At 35.9% G+C, this 14173-nt stretch overlaps 1 protein-coding gene across 1 annotated transcript; it reads left to right on the top strand.

Moving 5' to 3' along the window:
• The first annotated feature begins 417 nt into the window (after nucleotides 1–417).
• On the top strand, nucleotides 418–14157 carry LOC130549789 (alpha-soluble NSF attachment protein-like). The gene is made up of 9 exons (XM_057327116.1): nucleotides 418–601; nucleotides 1842–1921; nucleotides 2019–2135; nucleotides 2321–2367; nucleotides 5508–5585; nucleotides 5675–5730; nucleotides 6118–6202; nucleotides 6536–6640; nucleotides 6726–14157. Exons 1-9 carry the CDS (start codon nucleotides 504–506, stop codon nucleotides 6909–6911), a joined length of 852 nt encoding a protein of 283 aa, XP_057183099.1. The 5' UTR covers nucleotides 418–503; the 3' UTR covers nucleotides 6912–14157.
• The last annotated feature ends 16 nt before the right edge of the window (nucleotides 14158–14173 follow it).

Raw genomic sequence — 14173 nt, 5'->3', positions numbered from 1 at the left:
TATATATATATATCAAATTGTTATATTTTAACCAAACACAGACTGTAAATAACTTTGGGCCTGGCGCGTGCGTCCGATGAAACCGTCTAAAATTATATAAATATTAATAAATTATTGTTCGAAAATTGTGATAGAATTTCGCTTGTTTTGTTTGAAGATGTTTGTATTTCTTTGTAATTACAGTATAAGTATTTCGTTCAGTATAAGTAATTATTTAGTACGAAAGTAATGCGTTTTCCTACTGAACATTGGTAATACTATTATACTACTTTAAATAATATTTTTATTACAACTATATAGTAATATTACATTTTGTTATTATTTTTTCGACTGACGTACTTTTCTGAAATTAAAATCCATTCGTTTATGTTTTTTCCGTTACCCCAGGTAACCTTTATTTTGAAATGAAAGCTCAGACGGCCCTGTTGGAGTTTTCTGTAGAGATGTGTTGAGGTGGCTGGATTCCCGAGTCTGCTGCAAAAGTTGAACAGTAAACAAACTTGATGGATAACTCCGGTAAAGAAAAAGAGGCCACGGCTCTCATGGCAGAGGCCGAAAAGAAAAGAAAATCCTCGCAGTCGTTCTTTGGCTCTCTGTTTGGGTATGTTTGATAACTTTTGACAGGCCAGCCGGGAGAAACAGACATGCTAGCATGCTAACCAGTTAGCTGTCAACCATGAGTTTTAAACACGTCTAAATCAAAACGTAAACAGTATGAACCATTTTCTTTACATTGTTTAGATGTGGATTGTGTAAACACACAACATTGTTTACCCAATTTCACCGTACTGTAATGTTAGCTGAAAACATGACAGTTTTGTGTAAATGATACGTCATTCTTTTATTAAAAGATTGTATAGTCAGACAATACGATATAACTGTGATATATCTCAGGGGTTTGCTGGGAGTCAGCTGACATCCACTTGAGTCATAAGCAGAAGTTACAACATCACTCATATACTTTATATGTTTGTGCACTTTAACTAGCATGCTCTGTTTACACACTGAGAGCTAATATACTTCACACTGAACGATGATGTTTAAACAATTTCTTTCTGTAATGAGATCTGACAACAAATTTCAACTTGATGACATGTATTTAAAGTCCAATGTGATGTGTTACATTATTAATGCCTGCAATAGTATTGGAAATAATAAGTAAAAGAAATAATAAAAACAGTAAAAGAAATCATATTGCTACCCTGGATACCAGTTTTATTGAACAGTTTTTATTAAGGATTTTTTAAGGTATAACAGAAGGTTAAAAGCATTCATAATATCTATTGAATTGTATATAATATATTGCTGCCTTCCTTCTGAAACCACCTTATGTTTGTCATTGTCACTGGGTTTTGCAAATGTCTAACCAATAAAAAGTGTTTAAAAGTGCTTGTCAACTTGGACAACACAGTATTTAATAATTTAAAAAGTACAGCACATTTTGAGATACAAGGTTTCAGAAATACAGTTATGATATAATAATTTCTATAATTAACAACAACTATTAGTTTTGATTATTTTAAAAGAATATTATATGAAAATAACAAAACTTCAAAAAACAACGCATGTGATTTTCTTTACCTTTTTTATTGTATATTACTTACTAGGGGTTAGTATATGATATCTTTATTTATTCTGTGTTTTTAAGCAACTGCTTTGATACAATGCAAATGATCAAAAGCGCTATAAAAAATAAACTTGACATGACAAAATGGGAAGGCACCATTGAAAAAAGAATAAAAAACTGTTTAATATTTATCTAACGTTATATTCTTTAGAATAGTCTGGAGTTTTGATGTAATGATATATGTTATTCTGAAAGTCTGCTTATATTTCACCAGGGGCTCTTCAAAGCTGGAGGATGCCTGTGACATGTATGCAAGGGCAGCCAACATGTTCAAGATGGCCAAGAACTGGAGTGGTACAGACATACATTCAGCATCAAAATAAACAGGACGTTACCACGTTTTAAAAACATGACATCATGTGTCTCTTTCACATGTGTGTGTGTTTGTTAGCTGCAGGTAATGCTTTCTCTCAGGCGGCTCTCCTGCACCTGCATATGCAGAGTAAACATGATGCAGCCACAAACTACATAGACGCCGGAAATGCCTTTAAAAAATCTGATCCTCAAGGTATTTATCCTTGTGATAAATTATCTATCCACATCTAACATTTTTGTTAGATTATCCTCAGCTCAACAGTCCTTCTGTACCTGCAGTTAATAATTATCTAGCTATCTATGCAGAGATATCAAAGAATTCACTGAAAACTGAAAGTTCATGCACCTTATATCAGCTGCCTCTCCTTCTCTCCGCAGAGGCCATAAACTGCCTGAACAGAGCCATTGAGATCTATACAGACATGGTAAGTGCGTTTCTTACAGCTGTATAGGCTGTAAGCATGTTTAATAGTTGAAATACAGCTGTTTTTATGTGGTGCAAAATACCGTTGGGCCCCTTTATCCTTTCAAAAATCTTTCTTAATGAAAACAAAGGCTTGGCTATAATGGTCATACTCCTACCCTAAGCAGCTATTCTAAAGACATATTAAACCACCAGAGGGCGCTGTAATACAAAGCATTACTGCACATTTTGCTTTCTCATTGTTGAAATGGAAGAATCAGACTTGATTTTAGAGATACTGCACCAACAATGACCTTTTGTCATTATCTAATAGAAAACCTTTTTTTTAAACCGACTAATATTTGGCTTTCTTCAACACTTAATTTGTGTGTGTAAAACCACAGCAGTGCCAATTTAAAGCAGGAAAATGATTCCTCAGTAATGTTATGAACTAAAAATGCTGTGGATTGCAGATCAAAGGGCTGTCAAATGATTAATCACGATTAATTGCATCCAGAATAAAAGTTTGTGGTTACGTTATATATATGTCTGTGTACTGTGCATATTTATTTTATATTTATAAACACATAAACATACATGCATATATATTTAAGAAATATTTTGATGTATTTATTTATATTTACCAATAATTACATTTTATATATTTATTACTTTTTATATTTTATCTTTGCCATAAATATATGCATGTATGTGTATTTGTTTATAATAGGGCTGTCAATAGATTACATTTTTTAATCGTGATTAATCACACCTTTTTCGTGTGATTAACTGGGATTAATCACAAACGTATAATGAAATTAAACATACACTATTTATATTGTTTAACATGTTTATTTTAGTGCAGTCAATCGATAAAAAAAAAACGAACTAATCGCACACAGCATTTATGTTTTTAAATATTCTTTTACATTCCAATAATTTCACATTTTATCTCCAAATTAATGTAGAAACAACACATTTCTTTAACAGCATCATTTTATGAATGAAAGCAAACATTCTAATATTGTTGGCTTTGCAACTGATGTCTCTATTAAATGTATTATTTTTTATATTTTCAAACCCATTACAATAAGTGTGCCCTTCCTACCTGTCTAACAAATAAAGTTCTCAAACACTTTACCGTCTTTACTGCTAAACACATGAAATACAGAAGAATCCTCATTCTTCTTTTCTTTTGTTCTTTGATTAACATTAGTGACGGGAGTCACAGCAGCACGTTTAAGAACGCGGCCCCTTTAAGAGCTGCCACTTTATGGCCCGATTCACATTTCGCGTCTAAAACCGCACGGAAAACGCAAGCCGTGGCGCTTTCTCTCTTCAAATGACAAATGACTCACGTGTGACACTCCGAAAAGTTGAACTATTTCCATCTCGATGTCGCAACCGCGTCGCCCCCTATTTGCGCGCGCCTGCCGCGCGTCTACATTTAAAATAGCGAATATACGTGCGGAAAAGACGCAAAATGTGAATTGGGCCTAAGCTGGTCTAATGCGCTAACTATTTTCACTACTCTTTGCATTAATTTAATACTAATTTAATGCTTTCTGGCATATCTTACGTGTTTTTGTTCATTCAAGCACGAATGGGAAGTTAATACTGGTGCGCTGTCTGACAGATTCTGACGCAGCCTTTAGCCCATGTGTACACCAGACGGGACCGCTGTCATGTTGCGTTGAGCCGTGTTCCACAGCCAGAAGCTGTCAATCTATACTGGACATGTCAAAACAAAACGCCTAAGGCCCGATTCACATTTCGCGTCTTAAACCGTGCAGAAAACGCAAGCTGCACTGCGTTCTCCATTTTTTTCCAATGCGCCTGGACTTTGCGCTCTCCTAGAGTCTGTCGTCGCTAAGCAACCTTGGGCCATGATAGCCGTTGAGACGAGGAGGTATAAACAAAGGATATATGGATTATATGCACTGAAAATACCTTGCAATAACTCTGGTACTAGATTTAGTTATGCTGTAATCATCTCTGTCTCCATCTTCATTGAGCTTGTCTATATTGGCTGGTTGGTTCTTGTCACATGATCTGCGGTGCGCTTGCCGCTTTCTGAAAAGTTGAAAAATCTCGATGCGGCGCCGACGCGCATGAAAAAAAGAGCGCATCGCACCACATGCGCATCGTGACTGCGTCACACCCTAAAAGTCACGAAATGTTAATCGGGCCTAAATAGTTTAAAGGTCTTTATATGAATAAGAGCATGATTATATACGCTAGACAATGACGACAGAAAAAATGGATGTTGTGTTAAATATTTTTAACGCGTTAATCTAAAAAGATGAATTGCATGCGTTTGACAGCCCTAGTTTATAAATATAAAATATATTACATATATTATGTAAACACAAGCTTTTATTCTGGATGCGATGTTTTATACTGTAATGACCTCTAAGATAATAAGAATTCCATTTCCAAGTATGTTCATGTATTTATTTGCTAAATAGTTCATGTATTGAGCAAAATAATGTTCAGTTAGTTAGTTCAGGAATGCAAACTTGTCACCTTTCAGCGAAATTCGCCGTTTTGGATCCAGCATGGGTCATTATTGTGATTCGTCTCCGATGAGTTTTTGAAAATGGTGGGTGAGAGGGGTCTGTTCGCGGACTCGCGGTTCGCATCATTGTCCCCTTTTTTCACCCTGATGAGTTTGTACCCCTGCAGTTGTTATTTCAGAATAAACCCCTTCAGTGTGATATCCAACATATGACAAATCATATTGGAAATATACATTCATACAGAAATGCACATCGATGCACATTTTTCTCTTCGTCTGTGTCTCTAGGATGGAGAACAAGATGTACAGTAGTAAAATAAAGGAAATGTTCTGTGAAATAAGTAACATCCAGTTGTTTATTAGTGTTCAATAAAATGATTAGTGTTCATTGAAAGATAAGATGATGTTGAGATCAATGACAGACAATATTTTTAAGTCATTAAAACACTATAGGATAGGAAAAGTACAATAAAAGTAATCCATTTCACATGTGTGTAAAATGTCATTCCATTGTTTTTTGGCAGTTTATTTTTGGGTGAACCTTGTGATAGCAGTTTCGGTCAAGGACAAATAAACACACAACACAAGAGATTACAATGCAAACAACTGCATTCTTTTATTTATTTGACTGTCTGATCTTGCAGGGTCGATTTACGATAGCAGCCAAGCATCACGTCACCATCGCTGAGATTTATGAAACCGAGCTGGTTGACATTGACAAGGTCAGACCATCACATTGCAATCTGATGAAAACCAGTATTTATAATCCATCAAATGAATTCAAAGGCTAAATATTTGTTCATTTTCTTAGGCAATAGCTCATTATGAACAGGCAGCGGATTATTATAAAGGCGAGGAGTCCACAAGGTATGTGGGGTTTTATGATAGGTTTTCCTCGTGTTGCCCAAGACATGTCACACGATGAGATCAACCGAGGAAGTAGATAATGGGTTACTTATAAAATGTTTATAAGCAGCAGGTCATTGGTTAAGATTACAATTCTTGACATAATCAGGATTTATTAAGTAGCTATAATATTGCTGACGGCCAACCTTTGCCCACATCCTCTCATATTTACAATGCATTTATTAAGGTGAAGGATCCTGCAGGCACTATACAACGTGACTCCTCGGAATAATTATCTCGAGATCTTTTGGGAAACTTTGTTGTAATCTTAAACAAGTCAAACTCGAAGTTGATGGTGACGCTGTATTTGTGAGATGCTAATCTGTTTTCCTGTCTCCAAAACCAAAGTTCAGCAAACAAGTGTCTGCTCAAAGTTGCAACATATGCCGCTCAGCTGGAGCAGTACCCCAAGGCTATCGAGATCTATGAACAGGTAAAAACGGAGAGTTTCAGTACAACTGGAAAAAAAAGCCTTTGTAATAGGATTCCCTGCAGTGGCGCGTATATTTTTATTCTTATCAGAAATGCCACGCTTTTTCTCTCTGCATGTTTTTGCTTGCTGTTTCTTGCATTGACTCACTCTGAAAAAATGTTTTGGAATGCTTGTAACTTTTTTATTCTGAAATAGTGTAATGTGAAATGACCTGATCCCATATATCCCGTTTTTATGGGATTGTTTGTAGAATGAAAAATATAAAAATGTTTGATTATTTAGATTTATATTAGTTATATTATTAATATTTTTGCATTTGTGTCGTTTTTTCAGGTTGCAACCCATGCAATGGACAGCAATCTGCTGAAGTACAGTGCAAAGGATTATTTCTTCAAAGCTGCTCTCTGCCACTTCTGTGTGGACATGCTTAATGCTAAGGTATAAAACAAGCCCACTTTCAAACAAAACAGCTGTGTGTTCTGGAGCTCTCATTCATTTCCCTTTTGTCATCTTCCTCTTGTAGCTCGCACTGCAGAAGTATGAGGAAATGTTTCCAGCCTTTTCAGATTCACGTGAATGCAAATTGGTGAAGGTGAGGTTAACTGTCAGCTCAGCTTTCTTCCACATATATACACGGAAACAAAAAGAGCAAATTACAGTAAAACGTGTGAATGTGCGAGTATTATTACACCTTTATTTAACCAGGTAAGTCAGTTGAGAACCAGTTCTCATTTACAATGACGACCTGACCAAGAAGCAGCATAAGAAGCAGCAGTTTCAGTACAACACTTACACAAATAACACAATTATAAACAAAGTCACAAACAGTGAAGAAACAAACAATCGATTTACTAAAAACAAGCACAATGATCTTGAACAAATGACAAAATTAGGCTTTTAAAAGCTGCAAACGAAACAAATGAACTGAGGTTTAAGGTCTGCTGCAAATGACTCCAGTCATTAGCAGCAGCAAACTGAAATGAATAACGACCAAAAGAAGTACGGCCTTTAGGTATGACAAGACTGATAATACCGCTGGAGCGCAAATTATGAACTGGATTATGTATATTAAGAAGTAACTGTAAATAAGATGGAGTTTTCCCGCTAAGAGTTTTATAAATAAACAAAAACCAATGAATTTGTCTGCGAGAATGAAGAGAAAGCCAATTCAATGATAGATACAGATGACAATGATGAGTGTTAAAAGAAGCTCCAGTTACAAAGCGGATTGCAGCATGATAAATGACATCTAGTTTATGAAGCAGACCTGTAAACTATATCCCCATAATCCAAAATAGGAAGCACTGTCGTTTTAACCAGGAGTTGTTCAGAAGAATATGTAAAAGAAGATTTATTGTGGTAAAGAAAACCAATACGGATTTTAACCTTTGAAAGTAATGCATTTATGTGTGTTTCAAATGACACTTTGCTATCAAGCCAGATACCGAGATATTTATAGTGTTGAACATAATCGATCTCAAAGCCATCCGATGTAGAAATTTTAGGCAAATGCTCAGCAAGTGAGAGATTCCTACTAAAAACCATACATTTATTTTTATTTAAGACCAAATGAAGATTAGAGAGAGCGTGTTCAATGCGATTAAAACTGGCCTGTAAAAGAGATAATGCAGTGGTCAGGGAGGAGCTAGATGTATAAATGATGGTATCATCAGCATATAAATGTACGTTGCAATCACCTACATTAAAAGTAATATCATTAATATAAATATTAAAAAGTGTGGGCCCCAAAATACTTCCTTGAGGGACCCCTTTCAATAATAACATAGGGTCTGACAAAAACCCCTCCACCCTCACTGATTGTAAACGGTCATAACAATAACTCCTAAACCAAGCCATACATCTCTCAGAAATTCCTATGCCTTTTAGTCTATCAAGTAGTATTGCGTGGTCCACAGAATCGAAAGCCTTTCCCAGATCAATGAATGCAGCTACACTATACTCCTTTCTGTCAATGGCACATGTAATGTCATTGAGGACCTTAAGTGTAGCAGTAATACATGCCCGGATCTAATATATGCCAGGATCTAAAACCAGACTGAGCCTGATTAACGACGTTGTAAATCTCCAAATAGTGCGTAAACTGCTTATTAACCAGTTTCTCTAATATTTTAGAAAGACAGGGCAAGATAGATATAGGCCTGTAACAATTTAAATCCGAGTTATCACCCCCTTTAAAAAGTGGGGTTACAGCAGCAGATTTCCAATCCATCGGGAAAACACCAGATTGGAGAGAAAGATTAAAAATACAAGCAATAGGTGATGCTATAGTATGAGCTGCTTTCTTTAAGAACAATGGATCTAATTCGTCTAATGCAGCAGATTTATAAGTGTCCAAATTAAGCAGCTCCTCGAGTACCTCAATCTCTTGAATTGGCTGAAAAGAAAAGGAGGAGGAGGAGGGAGAGCCTAAAGCAGATGATTGAATAGGAGATGCCAGGTTAACCGGCAAACTAGATGTACCGGAGCTATTTTCATAGACACAGCCTATATTAACAAAAATGTCTATTGAATAGATCCACCATACTGGATTTTTCTGTGATAACAACACCATCAGATTTTATTACAGAAGGCAAGCAAGAAGAGATATTAGCATTTTCCATTTTTTTTTGATGATATTCCAAAATTTACGAGGATCGGAGCCGTTAACAGTTAAATGATGTTTAAAATAAATAAATTTTGCCTGTCTAATAGACTGAGTACATTTATTTCTTGCCGCCCTATATAATTGCCAATCAGATACATTATTCGATGTCTTAGCTGTACGCCATAAAATATGTTTTTGGCGAATAAGCTCAGACAAAGATGGGCTAAACCAAGGGCTAAGACGATTTTTTACCCTAATCTTTTTAACAGGGGCATGTTTATTCAGAACAGATTTAAACAAAAATTTAAAATATGCCCAAGCCTCTTCAACGCCAGGTATAAGCCCAATTCTATACCAATCTATATCAGCCAAGTCATGCAAAAAGGCCTGGTCATTAAAATTTTCAAGAAGCGTTTAAAAACAAGCACCGGAGGGTTTCTCAATGTGGTACACTTACGAACACAGGCTATATTACAATGATCGCTTAAACTCTGACAAAAAACTCCCGACATACTGTATACCTCTCAGGCCTATTAGTGAGTATAACATCAATTAGTGTACTGGATTCCATGACCTTAATATTATATCTAGTAGGAGCCTGCACAATCTGGGTTAAGTTTAAGGCATCTAGTTGCAATTGTAAAGATGGTGGAGGCTTAAACATATCCCAATTCAAATCTAACAAAATAAACTCAGATGAAATGTGAGGAGCTATTGCTTCACTTAAAACAGTCAAAGCACATGCAGGAGCAGAGGGCGGTCTATAACAACCAGCTACAGTGATAAAAAAGTTTTTTTATAAAATAATTTTTAGTTCGAATTGTTTAACAACTGATTTTGAAATAATTACAGAACATTGTAAATGATCTTTGCAATAGACAACCACCCCCCACCTTTAGAAATTCTATCTTGCCTAAAAATATTATACACAGGAATGGAAACCGCAGAATTGGGGATAGATTTCTTAAGCCATGATTCAGAAATAACAAGAATATCAGGGTTTGTAGTATGAACATAAGCAGTAACCTCCGCGACTTTACGGAGAAGACTACGTATGTTTAAATGCATTAATCCAAAACTTTTACGGTTACAGAAAGAATTGAAAGTTAGCAAATGTACAGTGTCATTTACAGAATTATCAGAAGTTGAAAAACCAAGAGGCCCAGGATTTGGTTGAATATTCCCGGACATCAACAACAGAAGAATAATCAGGCACCTATGCTTAAATGATTTGATGGTAAAATCCTTATTAGCAGTCTTACTGGGGAGAGAAGGTACAGAAAAATTGTCCTGGAGGGCCATGATGCTGATTATGCGGAAAAAAAAACCCTGAGCTGGTGAGGACTGGTGATGAAATAGACAATTTTTGTCCCATGATGAGCAACTCGTGTTGTGGAAAAATATCAGTCTTGTAGTTCAAAAAATCTCTCAGACAAAGAAGGTCCGCGTGTCAAGGGGTTAACTTTAATTGCTCGAGTCAAACAAAGTGAGATGTTCCAAGTCATCTAAAAAACAAGTGTTTTCAGTCTACAGTTATAGTGAAACTTCTGAAAGGTGGACCTTTCTAAAACCAATCAGGTAGATTCCCGTTATCTCTTATTTTTATTAACCAATTGTTGATTTTCTACCACCAATATATCCCAGGCAACAAGGTGCGTATTTATTCATGGTAGGCTGGCTATTGCCTAATTTTTTAAATATATTTTTATATATCCTCGCCCACCACAATTATGTCATGGTCATCATGACCTGTTTCCTTTTCTTCACCTCCTCTTGTCTTTATCTGTGGCAAAACTGTGGCCTTGCTCAATGTAGATTGTAGTCGGGGCGGAACATGCCCAGATTTGGTCATACTGTAGGGTTGGGGCCAGAAAAAGTCCACAGATTTCATAAACACTGCCAGACATCAAAAACACAGCTGTGCAGGGTGCTTTTCAGAATCTCATACAAATGTGTTTAAAACGAAGGGCAATACATAGTGAATAATTATCAAAAACATAAAGACAGATCAAAAACATAAAGACATATCATGAAATTCCTCCATGTATTCCCCCCTTTGGGGCCCCACACCTCCTCATCTTCAGTGATAACTGTTTTCACAGTTATTGGCGAAATACCATAACCTCAGGAGACTATAACTAACAGGAATAAAATATGTGTATCATAATTTATATGGTATACAAGTGCTTAAAAATATAACGTAAAATGTGCAATTTATCATTGGTGCCCAAAACTTTTAAATTGTCGTATTACTTAATTGTCAGCAAGCTAGATAAGTAAAAAGCCTTTCTCATCTTATATTAGTTATCTCATAACAAGGATAACATCTGATTTTAAACCTCTCAATGTTTCTCAGGTCCAAAGACCATTTTACTCCACATTGGCAACAGAATCATTGTAATTATTATCTAGTACTGTGTACATTACCATCTGATATCAATTAATATCATTATATTCAACTAAATGCATATTAGTAAAAAAATCGTTAACAGCACACACATTACCATCAACAACAAGTTGCTCATTTTTGCAAAAATATATTTCTTAATCTAGTACCAATTAAAAGTCTCTGATTCAACCCCCTTTTTTTTAATCAAAGTCCCAGTTAGCAAAGTGATTTTTTATTCCTTTGTAGATGATATGTCCATCAACGTCATTCTCTGGAATGCACATGCAGCTGGTTTCTTCCATTGTGGCACAAACTTCACCCTGTGCTGCTGTTAGCTGCTCCACAGTTCTGCAGCCATTTAAATGTAATCCTTGTAGTTCTTCTTTGATGCTCTCCATCATGATCCTCATGGCATTCATAAACGAAATCACTTCATATCTGGTGATTTCCACTTCATGCATTGATGATGCTACACCCAGAGCAGGGCTGAATACTTTTGACTGTTTTTCAGCCAATGTCCTTACACGATGATTTTTCAGCACAGGGCTGTCCTGTAGAAAGCTGAACAATCCTCTTCTTGGCTTTCTCTGCAGTGCACATGATGGATGTGGTATGATGATAGCTCCTCCATGTCATTGAAGTAGGGCACACAGCCCAGTCCAGTTTCTTGGCAGGGATAAGTATATCTGATATTCACACAGCCAGTGATCGTCTTCCACTACTCCTGTGCGCTTTTCATCAAAAACATGTACTGTGCACATCTGGATTTGCACAGTCTTTATCTTTGTGGGTCAGATAGATACAGACTGCAGTATTCCCTCAGTCGTCTCAGCCCGCAAACATCCCAGGCAGCACTTCCATGCCATGAAATTAGTGTCTTTCTCCCCGTAGATCGTAGAACATTACTTTCTTGGCATCTTTCCCAAATGGTTGGTTCCTGCTGTCCTGCTGTGTCATTGTCTTTAAACATTGTCATTTTGAATGAAGTACTGTGGTCTTGATGTGGCCACCAGTCCCCTCCTGTGACATTGTCAGGGAACTGAGCACACACATAACAGTTCTTTCAGTCATATATCCTTATCCATGCATCTGCAAGCACGTTGATATGGTCGCCGCTGGGATGTCTCTCCTGATGTGACTTAACGAGGCTGGTCAATGTGGTATCAGTTGAAGTGGTATTGGCAAAGTGTTCATTAGCAATTCCTTTTCTCCCAATTAATGGCAAATCAATCAAGTCAAAATATCAACACACATGTAGTGATCCATAGGCTACAAAGTCCTGGAAGTCTCATAAGATGTCATGGCTGTCTCTGTTGCTCCATATCTGCAATGTTGTTTTAGTTCAAAGGGTAAAAAACTGTGGAGTATCCCCAGATGTCGCTTTCAAACTTAGCACTTTTAACAGTCAGTTCTCTTGTTGCTCTGTATATTTGAGAGTTGGCTTAGTTTTTCCAAATATGATGATCTGTGGAAGTCCTCTAGCTGCAGAATTCCTCCTAGTTTTACTCATTAAGACTGTTTAATAATCCTCCTTATTGTTCTGCTGTGCACTTCTTCAAGCTGCCGTAGTTGGTGCAAAAGAATGCTTGCTGGAACTCAATGTTTTCAAATCTGGCAACACTTGTTCAAACTCTAAAACAGCTGTGATCATGTCAAGGGCTTATAAAACATAACATTATTTACTTTTCAATGAATAATCACCTTTTTCTTTTAGAATGGGGGGTTATCAAAATATCAAAAGATCTTCCCAAAAAAATAAAAAATAATATCCTGCACTTTCTCCCATATTATTCAAACATTCAACAAAATATAGAGTGAAAGAAAATTGGCACCCTGCACAACTCATACATTCAGTATCATGGCTTCGTATATCGTTTTTTTTTTTATTCCAAAGATCATAAGGCCATCAGGGCCATGTCATGAATCTAGGCCTGCTTGAAGTTATATCTGCTTACTGCGGCTTGAACTATTATCGATGCAATTATATTTTGACACAACAAAAATCATTCATGTAGTCACCCTCTCTCAGTGTCTGGAAATGTTTAATAACAAATACATATACAGGCACCAAGTGCACACACATAGTTACTGTGTTCAGTTGAATTGAAATAATTTTGAAGGGGTTATATGCCAAAATAACAAACAGAAAAACAACTAACTGCCTGCCTATCCGGCACTAAAAGGCTTTATTACTCTGAAAATATACACTTACAAAGAAAAATACAATTCTACACTGCCTCCCTAACTAAACAAAAACAGAGCGAACAGCAAAACAAAATGTATCAAAAGAAAATGGCAACCCTTTTAATATCCATTCTTAGTGATAAATGTCATCAGATATAAAGTTCATTAAATGACTGAACATAAAAAAGAAAAAAAATCAAACTTAACTGTGTTGTATTAAAATATTTAAATTAGATTTGACAAGTATCAAAATTCCCTTTGTTTTGTAGTGCAGCAGTAATCTCAAGCATTACACAGACACTTTGTTTTCTGCAAAAACCAGATTTTGTCAGATTTTCCAGGTTATTTTACTTCAAGGGGGTTTTCAAATTGCATCTAGTGCATTCATAAGTAAATTAAAAATCTCTGATGATTGTAATACATAATTATGATAGTATTATTTTCAGTTGTCCAAACAAATATAAATTCAAAACAAGACTTAATTTCATATCCAACCTTAATCTTACTAGGCATATTTCATGGTTGAACAACTGAAGCCAGAGAAACCGGATCTTCACACTCTGGGAAAATATTTCAGTGCTTAATAAATATCACCAAAATAAACAGCTATATAAACTTAATAAAATCTTTTAAAACCGTTAAAGTGATTTTTCCAGTGAGAGTAAGTAAGTCACATTTCCGCATAGCAGAGCTATCCAAAGTGGTGTTCAATGTAAAATAAAATACCAATTAACAAATGGACAAAACAGACAGCAATAAAATAAAAAATTTAAAATGTCAATGAGAAAAGATA

This window comes from Triplophysa rosa, unplaced genomic scaffold (assembly GCF_024868665.1).
Source record: "Triplophysa rosa unplaced genomic scaffold, Trosa_1v2 scaffold174_ERROPOS285603, whole genome shotgun sequence".
Lineage (NCBI taxonomy): Eukaryota > Metazoa > Chordata > Actinopteri > Cypriniformes > Nemacheilidae > Triplophysa > Triplophysa rosa.
Note: the sequence above shows the minus strand (reverse complement) of the source record. Positions and strands in the feature narration are given on the sequence as shown.